The following is a 25,758-nucleotide window of genomic DNA, read 5'->3' as shown; positions in this document are numbered from 1 at the left end:
CTAATGCCGTTTACTAGACCACAAACCACAGGCAATTCAAAAACCATGATGTAGTAATCTGCCTTAAGAACAGCTTAAATATCTGCTAAAGTATGCTAAAATTGTATCTCACAGTTAAAATTTGTCTTTTTAAAGGAAGATCATGGATTCCCTTAACTTTCCTTGTTATTTGGATTTAAACCTCCAAATTTTTAAGTATGTCTATGTTTCACATTCTTTGCCTTTGGTCTTTGAAAATGGCTGAAATGTTAATTTTCTCTCTTCACAGGGAAACAGACTTTCAGCTTCTATGTTAGACCAAGAGGACACACCAAGAATAGACAGGCATCAATCTTCAGAAGTGCAAAGTTGGTAACAAATCCAAACATGCTTAATGTCTTTACACCACATCAGGTTAACAAAAACAAAAACAAATCACACCCTTTGGGACTATATACTATAGACAACAAATGAGTGGATGTCTCTAAAGATCTAGATTTAGCCTAGGAGTGTGGGCATCTTTACCACTTTTCAGCCACCCTGTCACACCAGATCAGAAATGAGTCTTAGCACCCAGCAGCAGCTGCTGAAGTGTTCTCTCTCTGCACTTCCCAGAAACTATTGCTTTCCTTCTGCCTTTTTCAGTTCTCACTCTAATTCTGGTACAAGGTTTGTTTTCTGCTCAATTCACAGTAACTTCTCATAACTGCCTCCCGTGCTCTTTGCCTTAATGTCTCCCATGCGTGTTCTTCTCCAACAAAATCTAGAAATTCCGGCAGCAAAGTGGACACTTGGGCATTAAATGGCCAGAGTTAGTGAAATGCAAGATTTCTGGTCCCAGATGCAGTCTCCGAAGGAGTGGAATATCTCATCTTTCAACCAAAGGTTTGTTTTTCTATCTGGTTATAGACTTTTTCATGAGAATGCAGAAGTTACATTTCTCCTATGTGGCACTCAGAAGTCATAGCCATATATATCCACGACAGGCAAAAACCCCAGCGAGAATATGCTCTTTCAAACTATGTGAAACTAATTCTGACATAGAAACTAACCACCAGGGAAGGAGGGTTTACCCCAAAACACTGCTATTTAGAACAGAATTTTAGGCCCAGCCTCATTTACTTAGTCACTTTATAATACTGTTTTCATCTGATCAAGTATCAGAATGCACAGATCTTAAAGGTACTATTTTTACATTGTTATAAGCCTAAGAGGAAATTTGAAGGGTCACTTGGTACATTCTCATCCCTTTTTTTTAGATTTCATACATTATTTTCCCAAACAGTTAACGAGCACATTTAAAAAACAAGAATAAAATCCCTCAATGTCAAACTGCATGGGCCTGGAGGTGTGCAGTCAATTCTGTTGAAATCCATCCCCCATCTCATCTGCCCCTGCTTATATCCAAACCACAATTCTCAAATTTCTACTACAGTTGTTTTTCTTATTTATGTATTAGAGAACAGTTGACAATCTTACCTTGGAAAACAATTCTTTCTATTTATCCTAGTTCCAATAACCTGTCCTCAGATAGTCTTAATTTGTAAACTTCTTAGGTGAATGTGTAGGGTTCATAACCGACAATGGATACCTACTACAAGTGAATTTGGCTAACACTGAGTACATTTAGTTTCTTAATTAGACAGCCCGTACAACTATCTTGTTGTGAAATGCAAGAAATGATCTAGAAAAGCTAATGACACTAGGAAGACAAAAGTAAACTATATAATGAAGTATCTGATATTCTTCTCTACATATGTAATAAGGTATTTTAATAAGTTAAGTCAGTTTGAATAGTTAAACCCTGAATAACCGTTACAAATTGTTCTTGAATTTAAAGCAATATTCCACATACAATCCAAAACCTTAGAGGCTGATTTTCAGTGGCTGCTTCCTGCCTGCAAAGTGCTAAAAAAAAAGCCTTATCCAACCACTTCAAACGTATACATAAATAGAAGAGCTTTAATGTAGATATCAGAAGAAATATAAAAGAAATATATAAAAGGATGACATTGTGATCATAAGAAATGGTTGGCTGTGAGACTTTTCGAGTACACTATGCAGAAACTGACAGAGCATCTGTTTAAATTTCAAACACAATCTACTAAGTGGAGTCCTACCTTCATGGTGAGAAAAATTGTTGAAAATAAGGAGGTCAGTAGGTCTGCACACAGGTAAATTATAGCATCCTCTGACATTTTAAACTGATTTCAGAGAAAATATAGCTTTTTATCGACCACACCAGAAATTATGAAGCTTATCATAAACAAAGAATCATAGATTCTCAATGAATTGATAAACTTTCAACCAAGCAGGAATCTCCTGACACCATTACTGACCTAGGGTTTCCTAGCTTCTGCTGAACCCTTTTCAGGGATAAGAAATAAGTTCCAACATATTACTCCAAGATTGTCCTTCCTTTCACTCTCAGCTAGTGTTGTAATGGAAAATAAGAATGCAACCTTTGCCACAAAATAGCTCTTTAAATGTATAAAATAACTAATATCACCTAGTACCAAGTCATTCAAGTTTAGACTCTCACTCAGTTCCCTAAACCATTTACAGAAGGAAATGGCTCCTGGACTTTTTAACATCTTAACAACTCTTAGTATCTTAACAAAGTTCAGGTAATCAATATTCTTTAGGAGTGGGATGCAACACTAGACACAAGAATCCATACGGGGCCTGAAAAATGAACAAGTAGTTAAGAACTATTAAGTTTTTCTGGAATCCTACATGTATGAATTTAGTCAAATATTGCATTTGTTTTCTTTTAGTAGCTGGAGATAATAGGAAATATATGTATTGGTCTCTGGCCCTGGTTCCTGGCACCAAGCTCCTGAAGCCCTTGTAACTTCCTAAATGGTAAGAGCACTAGGAGCATCTTCTTTTTAAATATTTGGTCTTTGACCCCAGCTTCTGACACAGGGCTCCTAAATCTCCTGGAACTTCCTGGGTGATAGGAGTGTCTTTTGTTCTAACGAGGCGATTCTGGGTGAGCTCCTGGATGGCTCCTGGATTGGGGCTGGTCACCAGAAACACCAAGCCATAATTAGAAGCTTGGAATTTTCAGCCCCAATCCCCATTCTCCAGAGAGGGGAGAAGGACTGGAAAAGGAGTTAATAATCGATCATGCTTACATGAGGAAACTTCCATAAAATTCCCAGAAGTACACAGTTCAGAGAACTTTCAGGTTAGTGGACACATCCACACACCAGGGGGGTGGTGTATCCTAACTCTATGGGACAGAAGTTCCTGAGCTCTCGGGACCCTTCCAGACCTCACCCTTCATGTCTCTTTATCTGACTATTCATCTGTATTCTGTATCATATCCTTTAACTGGTAAATGTAAGTAGGTGTTTCCCTGAGTTCTGTGAGCCACTCTAGCAAATTAATGGAACCTGAGGAGGGGGTCCTGGGAACCTCTGATTTGCAGCCAAGTCAGACAGAGGCTGTCGGTAACCTGAGGACCTACTACTTGCAATTGGCATCTGAAGTGGGGAGCAGTCTTGCGGCACTGAGCTCTTAACCTGTGGGACTGAGCTCTTAACCTGTGGGATCTGATGTTATCTCCAGGTAGACAGCGTCTGACTTGAGTTAAGTAATTGCAGGACACCCAACTGGTGTCAAAGAATCGCTTGCTGAGGGAAAAGTTCCATGCATCTGGTGTCGGAGGTGTTGTGAGTGTGGCAGTAGTGTGAGAGTAAAGGAGAAACATAGGAGGAGGACTGAAGGTTTTTCCAAGCAGTAACCTCGATGAAACGTTGTTGTTTTGTGAGTTTCTCTAATAAAACGCGTAGATCATTTTCATTTGACATTCTTTCAAAGGGCATTTTAAATTTATTAAATTTATTGTTTTCTACAAATGGTTTCTTAGAAGTTTAGGATTTTTTATCTCTTCCTTTCTGATTGTAATAGGCATCTACTTTTTTATATCTCCAGACCTTCACATACTGTTATTTGAGACATATTTCTATTATTGGAGACAACGAGTCCTTATTCCCTTCCCCACCAATCCTGGCTGTAGCTGGGGCAGCCAATGAATTGATTGAACCAAGAGATGGGCATGTGATCCAAAGTCCTTCCCTTTTTAAAAATTGGAACTAAACAAAGAGATTATGTTCTTCTCTAGTGATGAAACTACAAGATGCAGGAACTGTCAGAAGTAATGTCCAATGTGTGATGAAAAGGAAGACTCACTCTGGCTGTGTTCTAGATCCTGTTTCCAGTTGTCCCTGAAGCCTAGCTGTATACCCTGAGGTTCTCCAAGGGTACCTGAGCTACTACTTTCATTAAAAGGAAAAAGGGAAAAAGAGCCACTTTGCCAGCAAAACAAGTCCTAGCTTAAATACAGACTTTTCTATCTAAAGTTTTTATTTATTCCTCCCTCCCAATTTTATGTCCTATGTTAGCTTTCTATTGTTGCTGTAACATAAACTTGGTGCCTTAAACAATACGAATTTATTATCTTGGAGTTTTATAAGTCAGAGATTCAACAGGAGTCTCACTGACTAAAAGTAAGGTGTTAGAAGAGCTGTGCTCCTTTCTGGAGGCTCTAGGGAAGAAAGCTTCCTTGTCTTTCTAGCTACTAGAGACCATCTGCATTCCTTGGCTCAATGATCCTTTCCTCCATCTTCAAAGGTAGCAATGCTGCATCTCTTTAAAATTCTTCTGTAGTCACATCTTTCTCTGACCCTGACCTTAAGTGAGAAAAATATTTTAAGGACTCGTGATTAACTTGGACCTACCTGAATAATCCAGGATAATCTCATCTCAAGGTCCTTAATTTTAAGTACATGTGCAAAGTCTCTTTTACTAACCAATGTAGCATATTCACAGTTCTGGAGGCTTAGGTATAGACACCTTGGGTGGGGGGTGAGAGGATGGGGGTAGGGGGATGGGGCATTATTCTGCTTCCCACTAAAAATGACAACAGCATTCCATCTCTCCCATCATTCAATTCAGTAATAAAAATATATTAAACAGGAGAGGCCAGGCACTCTGCACATTAATAGCAGCCTGTTAATCAACATTATTTGGAAACAGTTGTTTAGTTCAGTTTCAAAATGACTCCTTCAAAATTGATTTTTCTGGAAAGGAAATTTCTGCTGGTTTTATCTTTTCCTGAGGATGAGTTTGAAGATGTTTCCTGGATTTCCCCAGCACACAATCAGAATTCAATCTTTGAAATGGAGAATTAAATGCATTTCCATACCCACATTCTTGAAGCCTGAGGCTGCTATCATTCCTGAGTATAGAGAGTAAACACAGCATCTCTCTTTGTTTTACTAATTGCTTTGTTTCCCCAAGCTGCTAGCACATCATCTGCCAGGGCAGAATGCACTATTTCCACACACCAGAGAACCACTGCCTGCCAGATAAACGACTTAAGCTCCGTGGTGTAAGGGCAAGTGCTTTCCAGGCACTCAGCAGGCAGTTTTCAAGAGGCCAAAACTTTAAGCAGAAATGAAGCTGAAACCCCTCCCCTCTCATCTTTAGAGTGGTTATGGAGTTGTGGATTCTGTAATGATATCATACTGCCTGCAATTTTATTGATTTTGTTTTTCAATAGAACTGTTAAAGATGACAATTCTCAGACAGGCAGAATGTGGGCAGATGCCCATGTTCTCACACAGTTCTGCCAAGATATTTTTACATCTTTCCACACATAAAACAAAATGAAGACATGTGTTATAGATGCATGCTACTGGTACCCCCGCCCCCAGAAAAAGGGAGTTGATTGTGTGCTCATTTCCTGGATGAAGTATTAAAACAACTCCACCTAGAAAAAACTGAACAGCACTTCCAAAATAAAAGAGGTTTGCTTCTGAGGCACCTTATAAGCCATTCCTAATTACCAAAACACATTGAAACAGCAGTTTGTAATCATGTGTCATCCCTGCTAGTTCTAATTCCTAAACTTCTTGTCACATATACTGGTTAAGCATCAAAATACAAAACGCCGTAACAGCTTAGGCTCTGTTGATGTTCAATCATCTACTGTGCACCAGAAAGGCTCATTTCAAATATGGCATGAAAGGAAGAAAAGTAAGCAAAAACCAGACTCAGAAGAGACTTGAAATAACTTGCCCCCAGAAAAACACTCAAGAGGAAAAACTGCAAAAGCATAGCCTTACCTTGGGAGACTTGGGCAGACCCACTGTCTTTTCTTCTGCTAAGTTGAGTAGGCTTAACTCTGTTTCCTCCAAGGAGGGATGTTTGGGAGGGCGAGGTGGGGGGTACGAGAAAGAGTTTTCATATCTCCGCATCATATAATACTGTTCTTCAGGGATCTCTTCAACCAGAGTCCTGACTAGAAATGATCCTGGATCCCCAGACAAATTATTAACTAACTGAACAGTCATATTCACGCGGCCAGCAGGAATTTCCCAGCACTCCTTGGGGTTGGCAAAGTCACTTATGAGTAGATAAGAGTCTGTGATAGCTTCCTCCAACCGTAGTCCTGGTGTAGCAGCCAAAATGTCTTCTTCAGTGAAAAGATCTCTCACAGAAACCTTCACATTGAAGGGCAAGTGGAACTGTGCACAGAGCTCAGAAATCTGGTACTGCTTCTTATCATGAATCACCTCTACAAAACCTCCTTCCATGTACAAAGGGAGCAGTGCTGCCTCATAGGATTTTTTGAGGATTTTTTCACAAGCCAGAACGTTCACCACTTTTTTGATCCCTTCACAGAGGACTTCCGTCGCCTGTGAGTGATGCACTAGAAACTGGTCCCCGGGAGATACAGATGACAGCTCGTCATGGGGGGAATGAAAGGCTTTGGTGGCCACCACGTGGAGAGGCTCCTTTTCACTCTTTGCTATCTCAAGGTCATAGGGGGTTGGGAACTCCCGAGGTCGCCGCTTGAATTTGCCTTTATAGCTAGGGGGGATCAAGAAGTGTCTTTTAGGAAAATTGCTTCTAATTTCTGAAGCTAAGATCCTCGATGCCTGGCACTTTTTGTGGATCACAATGGTTTTCCCAGGTTGTAAAACGTTTCTGGGTAGCTGGTTTCCTTGGGGCGCTTCTATGACTTCAGCCACTATGGGGAACTCTTTACTGGTCATTTCAAAAAGATCTTGTGTAGATAACAGCTGAAGAAACCAGTTGGAATCATAACTGTCTGTAATGTCTTTGACTTCAACATCTAAACTGGGGAGGATACGGACTATGTCCTTTCTAACTGGAAAACAAAAAAACAAAAAGACATTTTGTGTATCAAAATGTTGCTCTGAAGTAGTATTAAAATCACTCCAGGGGTACCATACATAAATTTCATTAAAAAAAATCTCAGATGCCCATGATATAACATTTCTTATGTATGACTTTCCTTTTTTAAATTTAAAAATGAAATAGATGGTAAATAAAAACAATACCCATAAATCTGCCTAGTTTTAGAAATAGAAATTAACCAGTATCTCGGAGCCCTACAAACCTCACCAAAATCACATCCTCCTCACTGCAACCTAAGAGTAATCATTCTCCTAATTTTGGTGTTAACCATTCCCTTGTTTTTCTTTGTAGTTTTATCACACATAACATACATGAATATATGTGCACGTGTTTAAACGTATATGTATGTGTTTTTCCAGAAAATTTATTATATCATTTTAGGTCATGCTTTTGAGGTCCAGATATTGTACGTAAAATTATCTTAGAAGAAAGTTTGGGGACTCCAAGTAAGACTCTTCCTGCATAAGGCCCAAGACACATTCTATATACAAATTCTATCCTGTGGGATTTAACCATATTGCAAAATCTTGGGATATAAAGTACTCAAGATTAATATATGGAAATGGATACCAAAATGCAGTCTTTTTCCAATGTGAAAACTATTTCTTTCTTCTGGTGCTATATTAACATCTAGTTAGAAAAGGAGTGGCATAGGATGGGTTACAGTCAAAGGAGCCACTCAGGAACCCTAGATTTGCTGGTAGAGTGCTTACCAATGTATTCTTTGCCTAATGTGTCCCTGGGGACTAATGAATCTCTGTATTCTTTCCAAGAGCCCACTGTCTCAGAAGCCTTTCTTTGAGACTACAGAGACACTTAAAATATTGTCCTGAAATCCTCTGCTCTCCATATACTGTCCCACATAGTATCCTTATAAATGGTCTTGCATTAAAAAATAAAGTTATATGTTAATATAAACAGGATTTTATAATGGTTTATATTTTCTTGACAATTTCCTAACACTTAATGTTTTATAGCCTTTTCACAATCTACCATTGTTTCCCAGTACATCTAGCCACCCCCCGTCTATCAATATTCTTTCTTCCCTGTATGCTTCTGAAAATTAATAATTTGGAAGATTTAGAAGACAGAATGTTTCTCTTATAAAATATTACCTATATTATTATACTTTATATTACTCTTTATGCAGCCTCTGAAAACTATAATTTGTGTCATATTACTTGCACATGCTGTGTAAAAGAGTTCCTAAAAACACAGTATGAAATTGCATTATTTTATTTTCTTGAACATAAAATAGAGAAAAGAAAAAAACCCGATGATTGCCTATAGGCTGAAGTTCAATAAAAATTATAAAGATTCTCCATTAAAAAAAGAACGGGGTGGGAGGAACGCTAAAAAAAACCTTTACCAGTTCATTTTATAAAGTTTAGCAAACCCAAACCTTTGAGATTGTTACCACAGGTTTCCCTGAACCCCAAGGTAATTTTAGAAACTTTAAAATCACACTTATTGAATCAAAATGAACTGTGTTTAAGAATTGTAGAGCTAGGACTAGATGGGTTCATAGACTCAGGTCATTTCTCAAGTTGAGGGAACAACTTGACACTGGTAGAATAGATGCCATTAAGGACTTTCTGAGGGCTTTAAATTGACCATAGGGACCCTAATGCAAGCTAGATCCAGTCTGTATTTGGGCACAATGGGTACGGTGGGGAAAGAATTGTCTTAATAACTTAGGACAACTTTATTGCCAGAGAAAGCCTCCGGGCCAGGCTATCTAACTTCTGTTAAATTTTTATATACCCAATTCCTGACCTACCTTCAGTACTTCTGTACCAAATTCACTGAAGATGTGCTAGCCTATCTCATCCTAGTTGATATATCAGCAGCATTTGACAGAGTAGATTAGACTCTTTGCTAGAGTTACCTCACTTATTTCCTTTTTATCTTATAATTCTTCTCAACTTTTTTTCTGATTTCTTCTCCTCTACATACCACCCACTCCCCCCCCCCACACACACCTTTTAATGTTTCTTCATTCTCCTCCTTTCTCTGTCCACACTCACACCCACATGATCTTACACAGTCTCATGTTTTTAAGTACCATCTGTACGCTGATGATTCCCCAACATGTATCTCTAGCTAAGTAATTCTCCTGCACTCCAAATATCTATTTAAGATCTTCACTTGGCTAATAGATGTCTCAAAGTTAACATGCTTAAACTGAAATTCTGATCTTCCCAACCCAAACCTAATCTATCTGTTGCTCATTCTCTTTGTTTGGTGCAGAAATCTGAGACATCCATAGCTTCTCTCTCTTTTTTCCTAACACTCTACATCCATTACCTCAGAACTACTCTGACCTAAGCAACATTATTTCTTGCCTGGTTTATTGCAGTGGCTTCCTAAACAGTCTTCTTACAGTCATATCTTTCTAGGGAAGCCAGACAGTCTTTTTAAATGTTAAATTGATCATATCTTTCTCCTGTTCATAGCCCCACAGTGGCAGTCCTTTTCACTTCAGTAAAAGTGAAAACCCCTACTGAGGTCCTAGGCACCACGTTGATCTCATCTGCCACTGGGTTGCCTCATTCTAATTTACTGCTCCCTCCATGACCTCCTTGTTGTTAATTAGGTTTTCAAAAAGCTGTTTCCTCTGCCTGCCGTATCCTTCAGCCTGATATATTTATGGCCAACACCTCTTCTTCTTCATGTCTGCTTAAATGTCATCTTCTCCATGAGACTTCTCCAAAATGTGCTTCCCATAGTCTGAACTTTTGTTCCCCTCCCCCAAATTCATTTGTTAAAACCTAATCCTCAATGTGATGGTATTTGGAGGTGGGACCTTTGGGAGGTAATTAGGTAATGAGATTACTGCCCTTGTAAAAGAGACCCCAGAGAGCTCCCTTGCCCCTGTGAGGGCAAGGAGGACATGTGAGGACACAACGAGTAAACAGCCACCTATGAACTAGGAAGTAGACCTTCACCAGACACCAAATCTGCCAGCACCTTGATCTTGGACTTCCCAATCTCCAGAACTGTAAGAAATAAATTTCTGTTGTTTATAAGCCATCCAGTCTACGGCATTTTGTTATAGCCACAAAATGAACTAAGACAGTGCTCTATTTAAAAATGCAACTATCTCTGTCCTTTGCCCTTCTCTGTTTCTCTATTTTCAATGTCATTCTTTACCTTCAATCATTACATATAGTTTGCTTATTTATTATCATCATTATTTATTGTCTGTTTCCCCAAAATGGAACTTATGCTCCACAGGGATAGGAGTCTTTGATTGTTTTGTTCACCAACATATCCTAGTGTCTAGCATGGTCCCTAACACATAGTAGCTACTCAATAAATGAACTGAATGAATGAAAAACAATTGCCAGAACAATGTTCTTGGTTGAGCTGTAAAAGTTGTGATCTAGTAAGCAAGTGGAGTTCCAAGTAAAATTTCACTAGGGGGAGAAAAGTTTCTACTGCTAAAACTCCAGCTATACATCATAGAAGGTATTGTATATTTCATTTAAAACTTGTTGCTTTAGGTTGTAGTTTATCTTACTCAATGACTTATTCAATACAATAAATAGTTTTATTGTTTAATTTCTACAAAATAATAATCTAGACATTTTAGGGTATAAAATTATCATGATGTATACCCTTTAAAAGAATATTCAATACAGGGAAATAGTACATGCAGTGAAAATCAACAACTCTTCTTAGATCCATCAGATAATTGAAGTCACAGGAAAAACTGTCACCTCTAAAACTAGAAAGATGGGTGAATACAGAAAGTTACAGCTTATAGGGGGCAGAAACCACTGATGGAGCCAGCAAAGGTAAGAACACTTTAAGAGTAACTGACTAACTGCTGGAGATTAAGCATGGACAGGCTTGAGAGATAAAAGTTCTGGAGGGCCAGGCTTAGCAGGATCCCCCCACAGTTTCCTGAGTTTACATCCAGGAGCCCCACCAGGTTCTCAGAGTGAAGATCTGAGAAACTTCCCCTCATGCGTTAGGCAGGGTGCCGGGAAAAGTAACCATTTTGAAATACACTCAGATCACTCACTTCTCCTTAAAAAAGGCCTGAGTGAAGGAAAACTATTTTACCACAGCCTAACCAACTTGGGTTTTACCAGTCTAATAACTGATGTGCGGGAAAGGAATTCCCCAACTCCAGCCCCCGACAGACATTCTGTCTCACTAAGGAGATGTGGGGAGAAAAGCTGAGAAGCAGGGTCAGTAAAAGACTAAGACCTAATTACAGGATTATAGAATGCTTCCCCTCCCCTACACCTCACCAACCATATCAGGAAGACTTCTATATAATAACAGGAGATTACAATGGAAAGAATGGCACTTATGACCCTATTTAAGAAGGGGTCTCTAGGGAAAGACAACAGGGAAAACAATAAACAAGGGCATTATGTAAAATTTTAGCTTCTGACACCTACAGGTACAGTAAACAGTGAACACAGCCTAACTCCTAGCCTAAAACCTCACACAAAAGGCCTATTTACCTCAGTTTCTTTTACCCTATACATCATGCCTAGCTTTCAACAAAAAATTACAAGGTATGTTAAAAGGCAAACAGCATAGTCTGAAGAGACAAAGCAAGCATCAAAACCAGACTCAGATATGCAAGAGATTTTGAAATTATCAGACTGGCAACTTAAAATATGATTAATACATTAAAGGCTGTAATGGAAGAAAATGCAAGAAAAGATAGCTAATGTAAGCAGAGGGATGGAAACTCTAGGAAAGAACTACAAGGAAATGCTAGAAATTTAAAACCCAGGAAAAGAATTAAAGAATAACTTTGACATGTTCATCAATGGGCTATACATGGCTAAGGAAAGAATCAGTGAGCTTGAAGATAGATCAATAGAAACTTCCCAAACTGAAAAGCAAAAGAATGAAAAACAACAACACAGAATTTCCGAGACCTGTGGGACAATTACAAAGGTTGTAACGTACACGCATAGAAATTCCAGAAGGAAAAAGGGAGAGAAAGGAAAAGAAGCAATAATGAAGTAATAATGGCTGAGAATTTTCCAAAATTAATGAAGTTTAGAGAAAAAAAGCAGGATAAATACAAAAAGTCAACACCTAGGCATATCATATTCAAACTGCAGAAAATCAAAGAAGAGAGAAAACATGAAGAAGCCAGAAGAAAAAACCCACCTTGCCTGTGGAGGAAGGAGGATAATAATTACATTGGACTTCTCTTTAGAAACCATGAAAGCAGAAAGAGTAAATGGCATATTTAAAGTGTTGAAAGAGAAAAAATTACCAACCTAGAATTCTATATGTGACAAAATTATCCTTCAAAAGTCAAGGGTGGCAGATTATGCCATCCCAAAATATATCACTTTGGTTTAAGGATTATTTTGAGCTAAGTGCACTTGAAAAACAGCAGATTCAAAAAGAACATTCTAATCTCCCCTTTCTCCCTGAAAACAGGAGCTAAGAACTCTCATGTTAAGGATGCCCTCAGCACCAGGAGAAAGAAAACACTCTTCTAACAGGGAGTCAAAGCCAAGAGAATTCTGTACAAACAGACCTTGTTAAAATAATTTGTATCCTCTTAGGCCTCACCTCATAGTTTACTTTTCCACAGTAGCTCAGTTGTTCAACCCAATTTAAAAGCATGCAGCTTTCACCATTTCTTTGGGTCTTCATTTTCTTATGAGGGCTTCCATGTCAAACTTACGCAAATTTGTATGCTTTTCTCCTCTTCATCTGTCTAAGGTCAGTTTAATTCTCTGGCCCAGCCAAAAAAACTCTAAGAGGGTAAAGGTAAAATTTTACCTCCCCTACAAAAGTGAAAGAGAAATAAAGACTTTCTCAGACAAACAAAAGTGAGGGAATATGTCAACAGTAGACCTATCTTGCAAGGAATATAAAAGAAGTTCTTCACAGAGAATAAAATATGTCAGAAACTCAGATCTACATAAAGAAAGAAGAGTATTAGAGAAGGAATAAATGAAGGCAAAATAAAATGTTTTATTTTTCTTATTTTTAATGGATGTAACAGATAACAGATTGTTCAAAATAATAATAGCAACAATATATTGGATGATTATAGCTCATGGATAATGAAATGAATGACGGCAGTGTTACCAGGGACAAGAGTAAGTAGTTGGGAATACTCTGTTATAAGGTACCTGCCATAGCCATGAAGTTGTATAGTGTTAGTTGAAAGTTGGACTTGGATTATATATGCATATTGCAAACTCTAAGTCAATGACTAAAAATATTTTTAAAGTATAATTGATATGCTGAGGAAGAAAGAAAATGGAATCATGTAAAAGGCTCAATTAAAACCATAGTAGGCAGAAAAAGGTGAATAAATAACACATCTAATTTTTGGATGGGGATAAAGATAGATATTAGGAAAGAGGTGGCTACAACATGAGTCTTTAAGGATGGAGAGATATTACAAGCCAAGATAGGGTAGGAGAAAGAATATCATAGGTGGTAAGAAAACCACAGTCATAGATAAGGAAGCAGACTAAATAGGATATAGTCAGTGATTAACATGTAATTCAGTCTCAGGATTTTAAACTAGGGCAGGGAATCGGGACAGGAGACCCACTGAAAGTAAGACTATGTCTGAAGATGGATCTGCCCCTGGAATATTTGAGATTAATAACAACCAAATTAAGTAGATTTTGGCAGATTAATTTGACAGCACAATAGGAAGAGAAGCTGGATTCAGAGCATTTACCTTTCTCTACTAACTGCTATGAAGCCCATAGATAACCAGTATACTGACAACTCACTGTATTTAATTGTTTCTGCATCAACTTCAAACTTTATATATTTTACTGTTATATTAGATAATACATTAAAACAAAACCCTTCTTATTGCTTATACTTTTCTCTTTACTCTTGCATGTTTTAAGTTCTCCATAGCTAAAAGTTAAAATAAAAACATTTTTAAAAAGTTACCTAGAGGTTGTTTGCCCTGAGGCCAATTGGTGGGGCGAATGGTGGACTCCAGGAGGGCTCACACCAAGGAGTACTTCCCAGAACTTCTGCTGCCAGTGTCCTTGTCCCCAAGGTGAGTCAGAGCTGCCTGCACCTCTGCAGGAGACCCTCCAACACTGGCAGGTTTATTGTTAAGATTGAATAAGATCAGTCCCTCCCATCAGGAAGCTTGCACAAGCCTCTTAGATAGCCTCAACCACCAGAGGGCAGACAACAGAAGAAAGAAAAACTACAATCCTGCAGCCTGTGGAAAAAAAAAACAAATTCACAGAAAGACAGACAAGATGAAAAGGCAGAGGGCTATGTACCAGATGAAGAAACAAGATAAAACCCCAGAAAAACAACTAAATGAAGTGGAGATAGGCAACCTTCCAGAAAAAGAATTAAGAATAATGATAGTGGGGCTTCCCTGGTGGCGCAGTGGTTGAGAGTCTGCCTGCCAATGCAGGGGACATGGGTTCGTGACTCAGTCCGGGAAGATCCCACATGCCACGGAGCGGCTGGGCCTGTGAGCCATGGCGGCTGAGCCTGCACGTCCGGAGCCTGTGCTCCACAACGGGAGAGGCCACAACAGTGAGAGGCCCGCGTACTGCAAAAAAACAAAAACAAAAACAAAACAAACAAAAAAGAATGATAGTGAAGATGATCCAGGACCTTGGAAAAAGAATGGAGGCAAAGATCGAGAAGATGCAAGAAATGTTTAACAAAGACTTAGAAGAATTAAAGAACAAACAAACAGAGAAGAACAATACAATAACTGAAATAAAAACTACACTAGAAGGAATCAATAGCAGAATAACTGAGGCAGAAGAACCGATAAGTGACCTGGAAGACAGAATGGTGGAATTCACTGCTGCGGAACAGAATCAACAAAAAAGAATGAAAAGAAATGAAGACAGCCTAAGACACCTCTGGGACAACATTAAACGCAACAACATTTGCATTATAGGGGTCCCAGAAGGAGAAGAGATAGAGAAAGGACCCAAGAAAATATTTGAAGAGATTATAGTCGAAAACTTCCCTAACATGGGAAAGGAATAGCCACCCAAGTCCAGAAAGCACAGACAGTCCCATAAAGGATAAACCCAAGGAGAAACACACCAAGACACATAGCAATCAAATTGGCAAAAATTAAGACAAAGAAAAATTATTGAAAGCAGCAAGGGAAAAATGACAAATAACATACAAGGGAACTCCCAGAAGGTTAACAGATGATTTCTCAGCAGAAACTCTACAAGCCAGAAGGCAGTGGCACAATATATCTAAAGTGATGAAAGGGAAGAACCTACAACCAAGATTACTCTACCTGGCAAGGATCTCATTCAGATTTGATGGAGAAATCCAAAGCTCTACAGACAAGCAAAAGCTAAGAAAATTCACCACCACCAAACCAGCTCTACAACAAATGCTACAGGAACTTCTCTAAGTGGGAAACACAAGAGAAGAAAAGGACCTACAAAAACAAACCCAAAACAATTAAGAAAATGGTAATAGGAACATACATATCGTTAATTATCTTAAATGTGAATGGAATAAATGCTCCAACCAAAAGAAACAGGCTTGCTGAATGGATACAAAAACAAGACCCATATATATGCTGTCTACAAGGGACCCACTTCAGATCTAGGGACACATACAGACTGAAAGGGAGGGGATGGAAAAAGATATTCCATGCAAATGGAAATCAAAAGAAAGCTGGAGTAGCAATACTCATATCGGATAAAATAGACTTTAAAATAAAGAATGTTACAAGAGACAAGGAAGGACACTACATAATGATCAAGGGATCAATCCAAGAAGAAGATATAACAATTATAAATATATATGCACCCAACATAGGAGCACCTCAATACATAAGGCAACTGCTAACAGCTATAAAAGAGGATATCGACAGTAACACAATAATAGTGGGGGACTTTAACACCTCATTTTCACTAATGGACAGATCATCCAAAATGAAAATAAATAAGGAAACAGAAGCTTTAAATGACACAATAGACCAGATAGATTTAATTGATATTTATAGGACATTCCATCCAAAAACAGCAGATTACACTTTCTTCTCAAGTGTGCACAGAACATTCTCCAGGATAGATCACATCTTCGGTCACAAATCAAGGCTTGGTAAATTTAAGAAAATTGAAATCATATCATGCATCTTTTCCAACAACAACAGTTTGAGATTAGAAATAACTTACAGGGCAAAAAAATAAAAAACACCAACACATGGAGGCTAAACAATACGTTACTGAATAACCAAGAGATCACTAAAGAAATCAAAGAGGAAATCAAAAAATACCTAGAGACAAATGACAACAAAAACAAAATGATCCAAAACCTATGGGATGAAGCAAAAGGAGTTCTAAGAGGGAAGTTTATAGCAATAGAGTCCTACCTCAAGAAACAAGAAAAATCTCAAATAAACAATCTAGCCTTATACATAAAGGAACTAGAGAAAGAAGAACAAACAAAACCCAAAGTTAGCAGAAGGAAAGAAATCATAATGATCAGAGCAGAAATAAATGAAATAGAAACAAAGAAAACAATAGCAAAGATCAATAAAACTAAAAGCTGGTTCTTTGAGAAGATAAACAAAATTGATAAACCATTAGCCAGACTCATCAAGAAAAAGAGGGAGAAGACTCAAATCAATAAAATTAGAAATGAAAAAGGAGAAGTTACAACAGACACCACAAAAATACAAAGCATCCTAAGAGACTACTAAAAGCAGCCCTATGCCAATAAAATGGACAACCTGGGAGAAATGGACAAATTCTTACAAAGGTTTAACCTTCCAAGACTGAACCAGGAAGAAATAGAAAATATGAAGAGACCAATCACAAGTAATGAAATTGAAATGTGATTAAAAATCTTCCAACAAATAAAAGTCCAGGACCAGATGGCTTCACAGGTGAATTCTATCAAACGTTTAGAGAAGAGCTAACACTCATCCTTCTCAAACTCTTCTAAAAAATTGCAGACGAAGGAACACTCCCAAACTCATTCTATGAAGCCACCATCACCCTGATACCAAAACCAGACAAAGGTACTACAAAAAAAATTTACAGACGAATATCACTGATGAATATAGATGCAAAAATCCTCAACAAAATACTAGCAAACAGAATCCAACAACACATTAAAAGGATCATACACCATAATCAAGTGGGATTTATCCCAGGAATGCAAGGATTCTTCAATATACATAAATCAATCAGTGTGATAAACCATATTAACAAATTGAAGTATAAAAGCCATATGATCATCTCAATAGATGCAGAAAAAGCTTTTGACAAAATTCAACACCCATTTATGATAAAAACTCTCCAGAAAATGGGCATAGAGGGAACCTACTCAACATAATGAAGGCCATATATGACGAACCCACATCAAACATCGTCCTCAATGGTGAAAAGCTGAAAGCATTTCCACTAAGATCAGGAACAAGACAAGGATGTCCACTCTCACCATTGTTATTCAACATAGTTTTCGAAGTCCTAGGCACGGCAATCAGAGAAGAAAAAGAAATAAAAGGAATACAAATTGGAAAAGAAGAAGTAAAACTGTCACTGTTTGCAGATAACATGATACTATACATAGAGCATCCTAAAGACGCCACCAGAAAACTACTAGAGCTAATCAATGAATTTGGTAAAGTTGCAGGATACAAAATTATTGCACAGAAATCTCTTGCATTCCTATACACTAATGATGAAAAATCTGAAAGAGAAATTAAGGAAACACTCCCATTTACCACTGCAACAAAAAGAATAAAATATCGAGGAATAAACCTACCTAGGGAGACAAAAGACCTGTATGCAGAAAACTATAAGACACTGATGAAAAAATTAAAGATGATACCAACAGATGGAGAGATATACCATGTTCTTGATTTGGAAGAATCAATATTGTGAAAATGACTATACTACCCAATCTACAGATTCAATGCAATCCCCATCAAATTACCAGTGACATTTTTTACGCAACTAGAACAAAAAAATCTTAAAATTTGTATGGAGACACAAAAGACCCTGAATAGCCAAAGCAGTCTTGAGGGGAAAAAACGGAGCTGGAGGAATCAGACTCCCTGACTTCAGACTATACTACAAAGCTACAGTAATCAAGATAATATTGTACTGGCACAAAAACAGAAACATAGATCAATGGAACAAGATAGAAAGCCCAGAGATAAACCCACACACCTATGGTCAACTAATCTATGACAGAGGAGGCAAGGATATACAATGGAGAAAAGACCGTCTCTTCAATAAGTGGTGCTGGGAAAACTGGACAGCTACATGTAAAAGAATGAAATTAGAACACTCCCTAACACCATACACAAAAAAAAACTCAAAATGGATTAGAGACCTAAATGTAAGACCAGACACTATAAAACTCTTAGAGGAAAGCGTAGGAAAAACACTCTTTGACAGAAATCACAGCAAGATCTTTTTTGATCCACCTCCTAGAGTAATGGAAATAAAAACAAAAATAAACAAATGGGACCTAATGAAACTTAAAAGCTTTTGCACAGCAAATGAAACCATAAACAAGATAAAAAGATAACCCTCAGAATGGGAGAGAATATTTGCAAACGAATCAACAGACAAAGGATTAATCTCCAAAACATATAAACCGCTCATGCAGCTCAATATTAAAAAAAAAAAACCTAATCCAAAAATGGGCAGAAGACCTAAATAGACATTTCTCCAAAGACATACAGATGGCCAAGAAGCACATGAAAAGCTGCTCAACATCACTAATTATTAGAGAAATGCAAATCAAAACTACAATGAGGTATCACCTCACACCAGTTAGAATGGGCATCATCAGAAAATCTACAAACAACAAATGCTGGAGAGGGTGTGGAGAAAAGGGAACCCTCTTGCACTGTTGGTGGGAATGTAAATTGATACAGCCACTATGGAGAACAGTATGGATGTTCCTTTAAAAACTAAAAATAGAATTACTATATGATCCAGCAATCCCACTACTGGGCATATACCCTGAGAAAACCATAATTCAAAAACACACATGCACCCCAATATTCATTGCAGCACTTTTTACAATAGCCAGGTAATGGAAGCAACCTAAATGCCCATCGACAGACGAATGGATAAAGAAGATGTAGTACATATATACAATGGAATATTACTCAGCCATAAGCAGGAATGAAATTGGGTCATTTGTTGAGACGTGGATAGATCTAGAGACTGTCATACAGAGTGAAGTAAGTCAGAAAGAGAAAAACAAATATCGTATATTAACACATATATGTGGAACCTAGAAAAATGGTACAGATGAACCGGTCTGCAGAGCAGAAATTGAGACAGAGATGTATAGAACAAATGAATAGACCCCAAGGGGGAAAAGCGGCGGGGGGAGGGGTGGTGGTGGTGTGATGAATTGGGCGATTGGGGTTGACATGTATACACTGATGTGTATAAAACTGATGACTAATAAGGACCTGCTGTATAAAAAAATTAATTAAATACATTTTTCAAAAATTAAAAAAAAGTTACCTAGAATTTGGAAATGACATACTTAAGTTTTCAAACTGAAATAGGCTTAACTAATTTTTATGACAAATTTCATTATATCTAAGTATGTGTCTAATAGAAAGATAAATCAACATTTTTTGTTTTGGTTTTCTTATAAACAAGAAGTTACATGCTCTTATAAAAATATTTTTAAAATATAACAGGGGAGATAAAACATTACAGTCTTTATCAGCTTTAGACTACCACTGCTTACATTTTGGTATATCCAGTGTGTGTGTGTGTGTGTGTGTGTGTGTGTGTGTGTATGTGTGTGTGTGTGTGTGTGTGTGTATTATACATTTTTAAGCAAGCATTTTTATCTTACAAGTAACCCTCCCTCCCACCATAAATGAAAATGGTTACAGAAAATGAGCTAAATTAGAAAATTTCCCAAAAAAGTTATCTTGACTTCAAACTGATAAAGAGATAAGAAGACAGCAACTCGGAGCATGAGAGACATTCCTGATGGTGTTTATTACAAGTTTTTCAGTTTCAAACTAATCTAAAGTAAAAACAATATATACTCATGCAACCTTAGTTTACACTTCCCAAATTTTCTTCCTGGATAAACATGAATTGTTCTGGCTTGGGTAAGTTTTCTGTTTTTCCAAAGGGAGCTCTTGTGAACAAAATTTCCATTCCATCTTCTCTAAAAAGGTAGCATTGGTTTCTTCTCTCTGCTTCTGAGTCATTTCATTAAACATTGTGTTTCTGCCTGTTCTTTCAGGGAAAGTCCCTGTACAGTTAGGGCTCATGTTAATCATAATGTGATGCTTTTCTGCATTTCCCACTGCAACAACTCTTTTAGCCAAGTGTGAATTTGGGGGACGCCACTAAAAATTATCTTTAAAGAGAAAATAAAGGTATACATTTAAGCTTGGTTAATGTTAGGCAATGCATGTTTCCTTGAAGAGCTAATACTCAATTCTGGAATACTCTTTGTCTCAACTCAGCATTCAAGGACCTATCCTTTGCAATTAGGCCTGAATTAGCAGTACATGGTAGGAAATCTACTGAGACAGTCTTATTCAAGTCTTGAAGCAAGATGGTTGTTTCTACATATTTATTTTTAACAAATTTTGTAAATTCTAGCCTGCAGTTTTTCTCAATTTCTAGTTTCTCCTCTATAATTCATGTATTTTTTTGCAAATTTTCACTTTCTAAGATTGATTTTTTACTTTCCAAGACTATAGTTATTTTTTTCTAAAGTTCTTTCATAAATTTTGTCTCCAGCTCTCATTTATTCTGTGAATTATTTTGTTTACATTTTTGCATCACATCATACTCTTCATTACACAATGCACTAATAATTTCTGAACTTGCCTCATTCTAGACTTTAAATTAAAATTTGCTTTATAGTTCATCTATTTGGTCTCAATTTTCTTTACAAATATTCTGTGAATTAATTTTTTTCCATTTATTCAGTTTCATTTCAACTTAAGAGAAGCTATACAATGAATTTCCATTTTGTTGGGTGGTCCTCCTCTGGTTCTACTTCTGTTTGTATTTATAAATAGATAAAGTTCCTTTTGGATCACTCTCCAACATCTGTAGCAGAAAAAAAATCATCAGGACTTTCCTTGAACAATCTTGCGTTTGATATGGCTTTATTTGTAACACTACTCTGTCTTTTACATTTTCATTTAGTTTATAAAAGCTAAGAAAAGTGAAGAGCCATTTTCTTATACTGAATGATACAATTAACATGTTTTCTTCATTGATGTGTCAACTTGACTGGCCTGTTGTAGTCAGCTATTTAATCAAACACTGATCTATGTGTTGCTGTGAAGGTATTTTGTAGACGTGGTTACCATCCAAATAACCTGACTTTAAGTAAAGGATGTTATCCTCAATATGTAGATAAGCCTCATCCAATCAGCTGAAGGTCTAAAGAGCAAAAACAGAAGTTTCCCAGAGAAGAAGAAATTCTACCTCAAGACTGCAGCATAAACTTCTGCCTGAGTTTCCAGCTTGTCAGCCTGTCCTATAGATGTAGAACTTATTAGCCCCCATAATTACATTAGCCAAAGCCTTAAAATTAATTAAATAACTAATTAATATATAATCATGTATAGATAATATAATACAATTACATATAATATCAATTTATATAATATTATATACTTTTTCTCTGGAGAACCCTGAATGATCAAATGTTAATTACTGGTAATTTAAGAATAAATAAATAAATAAATAAATAAAAATATATATGTATATACATATATATATACACACATATATAGTAAAAACTGTACTTTGCTTGCTGTTTGATGTTTTTACTAGCAGTAAGATTTCTGCCTAAAGGAAGAAAATGAAATGGAAGCTGGCTAGAGCATCCACGGGTTCTAAAGATCTTGTTATGTCACAGTACTTTCATGGAAACATTAGGAAAAACATCACTAATAAAAATTGAACCTGTTATATAAATATAAGTGATATCAACTTTGGTGCCAAAAAGTGAATATTCATTCTCCTTAGCTATTAAGTTCATAAATATGTCATTGTAACAAATCAAATCTGGATATGGTGGGTGAGAAAACCTTCTTGATACCTAAATAGGAACTTTGTACTGTACAACATATATAGACAGAAGCAATTATTTTAGTTGCTTCATTCATTCATTCATGTATTTAATTTATTGAATAATGAACATTTACTTTGTCTCAAGCATTGAGAAGATAAAAAGAAATACATAAGAAATTGACTCAGATACTTCCATAAATTACTAAAAATTATGTTGTGTTAAAAAGATTAAGTTTATAAATTACACTTATCACTTAGTAATATTAGCAACCAGTCCTTTCAGGGTTATACTAGGTCCAGGAAAAACTCTGGCCTAGGACCAATTTAAGTAAGTAGTGAGGTTTATGGGTGAAATATGTTGCTTTTCAACTCTTTCTTCCCTCAAATTTTCCATAGGATAAAAAGGAGAAAAAGAAAAAAGAAAAAGTTTCAATGAATCTAAAAGATGTCTGCAATCCTTAAACTAGATAAAGATTGAACTCAGATGGAAGAATGGTCAACGATTCAGTAGAATAGAAAAAGGAAAGCCTATGTGCCTAAGGAGTTCGAGTCCAGTGAAAAGTCAGCCTTTTTGGCCCCACACAACTCCCCAAAAGTTTTCGAATTGGAGGCATAAAGCCCCTCTGAAGGTGGAGGAGAAGGTAGAGGACAAAACAAGGGGATTATGTGAATGTCTGAAGCATGGTTAAACCCAGGTCTTCAGCTTTAATTTGGGGAAGACAGGTGACAACCCCTCCCACCTCTCTCTCTGCAGGAAACAGTACAGGGTCATAGAATCTGGAAAGTAGGCATAGGTAAGCAGGGGAGAAGCATGGAACTGAAAGCAAAGAAGGGAAGTCTAAATCTACGGGGGAACAGTGAAAGCCTCAGCAACTTCTCCACTCAGTTACAATAGTTTCATAACCCCCAGGAGGTATCAAGAAGATTGTTTTCAGATGAAATTGAACAAGTCCTGGAGAAAAGACTCACAGGATCTGAATTTGGGGAATTCTCCAATGAAAAAGCCAACAAAATGAAACCTAAAATTCATAAAACAAAGAGCTTGTATATCAATAGTGCCTCACTTGTAAATTAAATTAAAAATGTGTCTAACATGTAAATATGAACAAATGGGAAATAATCACCAAGAATTTGAGGAAAATGTTTAACAAGAATGACAGACTAAAACTTTAAAAAAGGCCAAAAGAGGCCGATAAAATGCAAGGAACAGTAGAAAACTTTAAGAAATAGTAGTATATTCTCAGAGAGATAAGATATTGAGTTCTTAAAACAAGAACGTGTTAACCGTTAAAAAATGATATAAGAAATAACTCTTAGAAATTAAAAATATGATAGCTGAAATTAAAAATTCATTGAAACAGTTGGAAATGTAGTTAAGAAATTTTCCCTGAAGGTAAACCAAAGACAAAAGAGACATAAAATAAAGAAAATAGTTCTACATTAGTATGGGAGCTTCAAAATGAGATTAGAAGTTACAGAAGGAGAGAAGAGAAAAAACAGTTGAAAGGCAATTATCAAAGAATTTATCCTAGAAATGAAGGACCTGAATTTCCAACCTGAAAACTTTCCTCACAATGAAAGAACAGACCTACCACAAAGCACATTACTGTGAAACTTCTGAATACCATGTAATCTCTCAAAGGCAACACTGGAAACAATAAGTAATTTGAGTCCAGAAATTGCTAGTAAACACAGAAGCAAGTCAAAGAGTAGCCACCAGGATGGTGTTAAATTGAAGTCCCAGGACAACACTGTAATGGAGTAAATGTTTGTGTCCCCTAATATTCATATGTTGAAACTCAACTTCATAATGTGAGGGGGTCAGGAGGTGGCATCTTTGGGAGATGATTAGAATTAGATGAGATCATGAGGATGGAGCCCTCATCAATGAGGTCAGAGCCCTTATAAAAGTCACCAGAGGGCTTCCCTGGTGGTGCAGTGGTTGAGAGTCTGCCTGCCGATGCAGGGGACGCAGGTTTGTGCCCCGGTCCAGGAAGATCCCACATGCCGCGGAGCGGCTGGGCCCGTGAGCCATGGCCTCTGAGCCTGCGCGTCCAGAGCCTGTGCTCCACAACGGGAAAGGCCACAACAGTGAGAGGACTGCGTACCGCAAAAAAAAAAAAAAAAAAAAAGTCACTAGAGGCTTTGCTTCCCCTCTCTGCTCTCTGTGTAAGGATGCTGTAAGGATAAGGATACTGTAAGGATAAGGATACTGTAAGGCTGCAATCTGCAACCTAAAAGAGTTTCCTCACCAGAATTCCACGGTGCTGGCACCCTAATCTCAGCCTTCTAGCCTCTAGAACTGTAAGAAATAAATTTCTGTTGCTTATAAGCCACCCAGTCTATGGTATTTTTATAATAGTACCCCAAGCTAAGACAAGAACCTATGTATTAGTTCTAGAGAGCCACAAATACAGACCGGAGCTTGAGGTTGGAGGGTTCCAGGAGGAATACTTCAGGATAAAAAAAAATAACAGAAGAGGTAGATCTCCTGACAGTTTGCACTCTGGAAAATTGCAATGAATGGCTTTTTTTGTTTTCTTTTACAAAGATGTTGGAAAATACTTCAAGACTTAGGAGAGGATTGAAGAAAACTAAGAAATGAAATAGTAAGGTCATTATTACAGAAAAATAAAGTTATAAAGAAATGGAATTATGGTCATTATCTACCACTTGATTCAGCAATGAACTGTCACAATAATGAAACTGCAAATGCTTAACCATAACTTATCATATACTGAGAGAATGGGGAAAGGGAAGAGGAAGTAGGAATATAAGACCATTAAATCTTCATCACCCCACATGGAACTCAGTAGTTACTGTCTAAAACTGATCACTTGAAACATAGCAATATCCGTATATTATTGGAAATGTGAATGGAAATACAAGAAAGCAGGAGCAAAATATTTAAGGGAGTTACCTCAGAGTAGCAGAATGTGGGGAAAATTTGGGAATGGTCAAGGGCACAAGGTTTGTTGGTAACTTTGTCTTTTTACTACTATTTGACACTTTTGACTTTGATTAAAATGGAAATTATTTTTGAAAATACATGAGCGAAAGACAAAGTCTCAGAATACTAAAAGATTCATGTATTTTTTTTCTTCTATTCATTTGTCATCTATTATACAATATTCAGATACTGCCTTTCTGATATCACCATTCTGCTCATGTGATTTCAGCCCTCTGTTTATAAATGAATTATGTCATATACTTGAGCAGAAACTTTTTCCCAAATTTGAATGGCATTAAGTTTTTCTCATAAAGCAAAACGCAACTTTCCAACTCTTAAAATTTCCACAAGTAAAGAACTACTTATCAATCAATACACCAAAACATAACTCCATTAAAAAGTTTTAAAATCAAGATTTTTTTGAAGCCGCTTTAAACGGCTGGCTCCATTTTTCATTTGCAAATATTATGCGTTCCATTTGTTACGCTAATATGAATTTTATCTTCCTGTTAAAGGCACAAACAGAGTTTGCTATGACTTATGTGAAACCAGTAGTTAGAGGTCTTGGATGGTTAT

At 37.1% G+C, this 25,758-nt stretch overlaps 1 protein-coding gene across 1 annotated transcript in view; it reads right to left on the bottom strand.

The window, feature by feature from the left end:
- Positions 1-25,758, bottom strand: part of THEMIS (thymocyte selection associated) — a 170,551-nt gene that overhangs the window by 82,745 nt on the left and 62,048 nt on the right. The window contains exon 4 of the mRNA XM_082633696.1: positions 6,117-7,165. Within this exon, the coding sequence (XP_082489822.1) occupies positions 6,117-7,165 (1,049 nt within the window). The remainder of the gene's footprint in view (positions 1-6,116; positions 7,166-25,758) is intronic.

This window comes from Mesoplodon mirus, assembly GCF_964341445.2.
Source record: "Mesoplodon mirus genome assembly, chromosome: 10".
Lineage (NCBI taxonomy): Eukaryota > Metazoa > Chordata > Mammalia > Artiodactyla > Ziphiidae > Mesoplodon > Mesoplodon mirus.
This window is presented reverse-complemented; position numbering and strand designations above follow the sequence as displayed.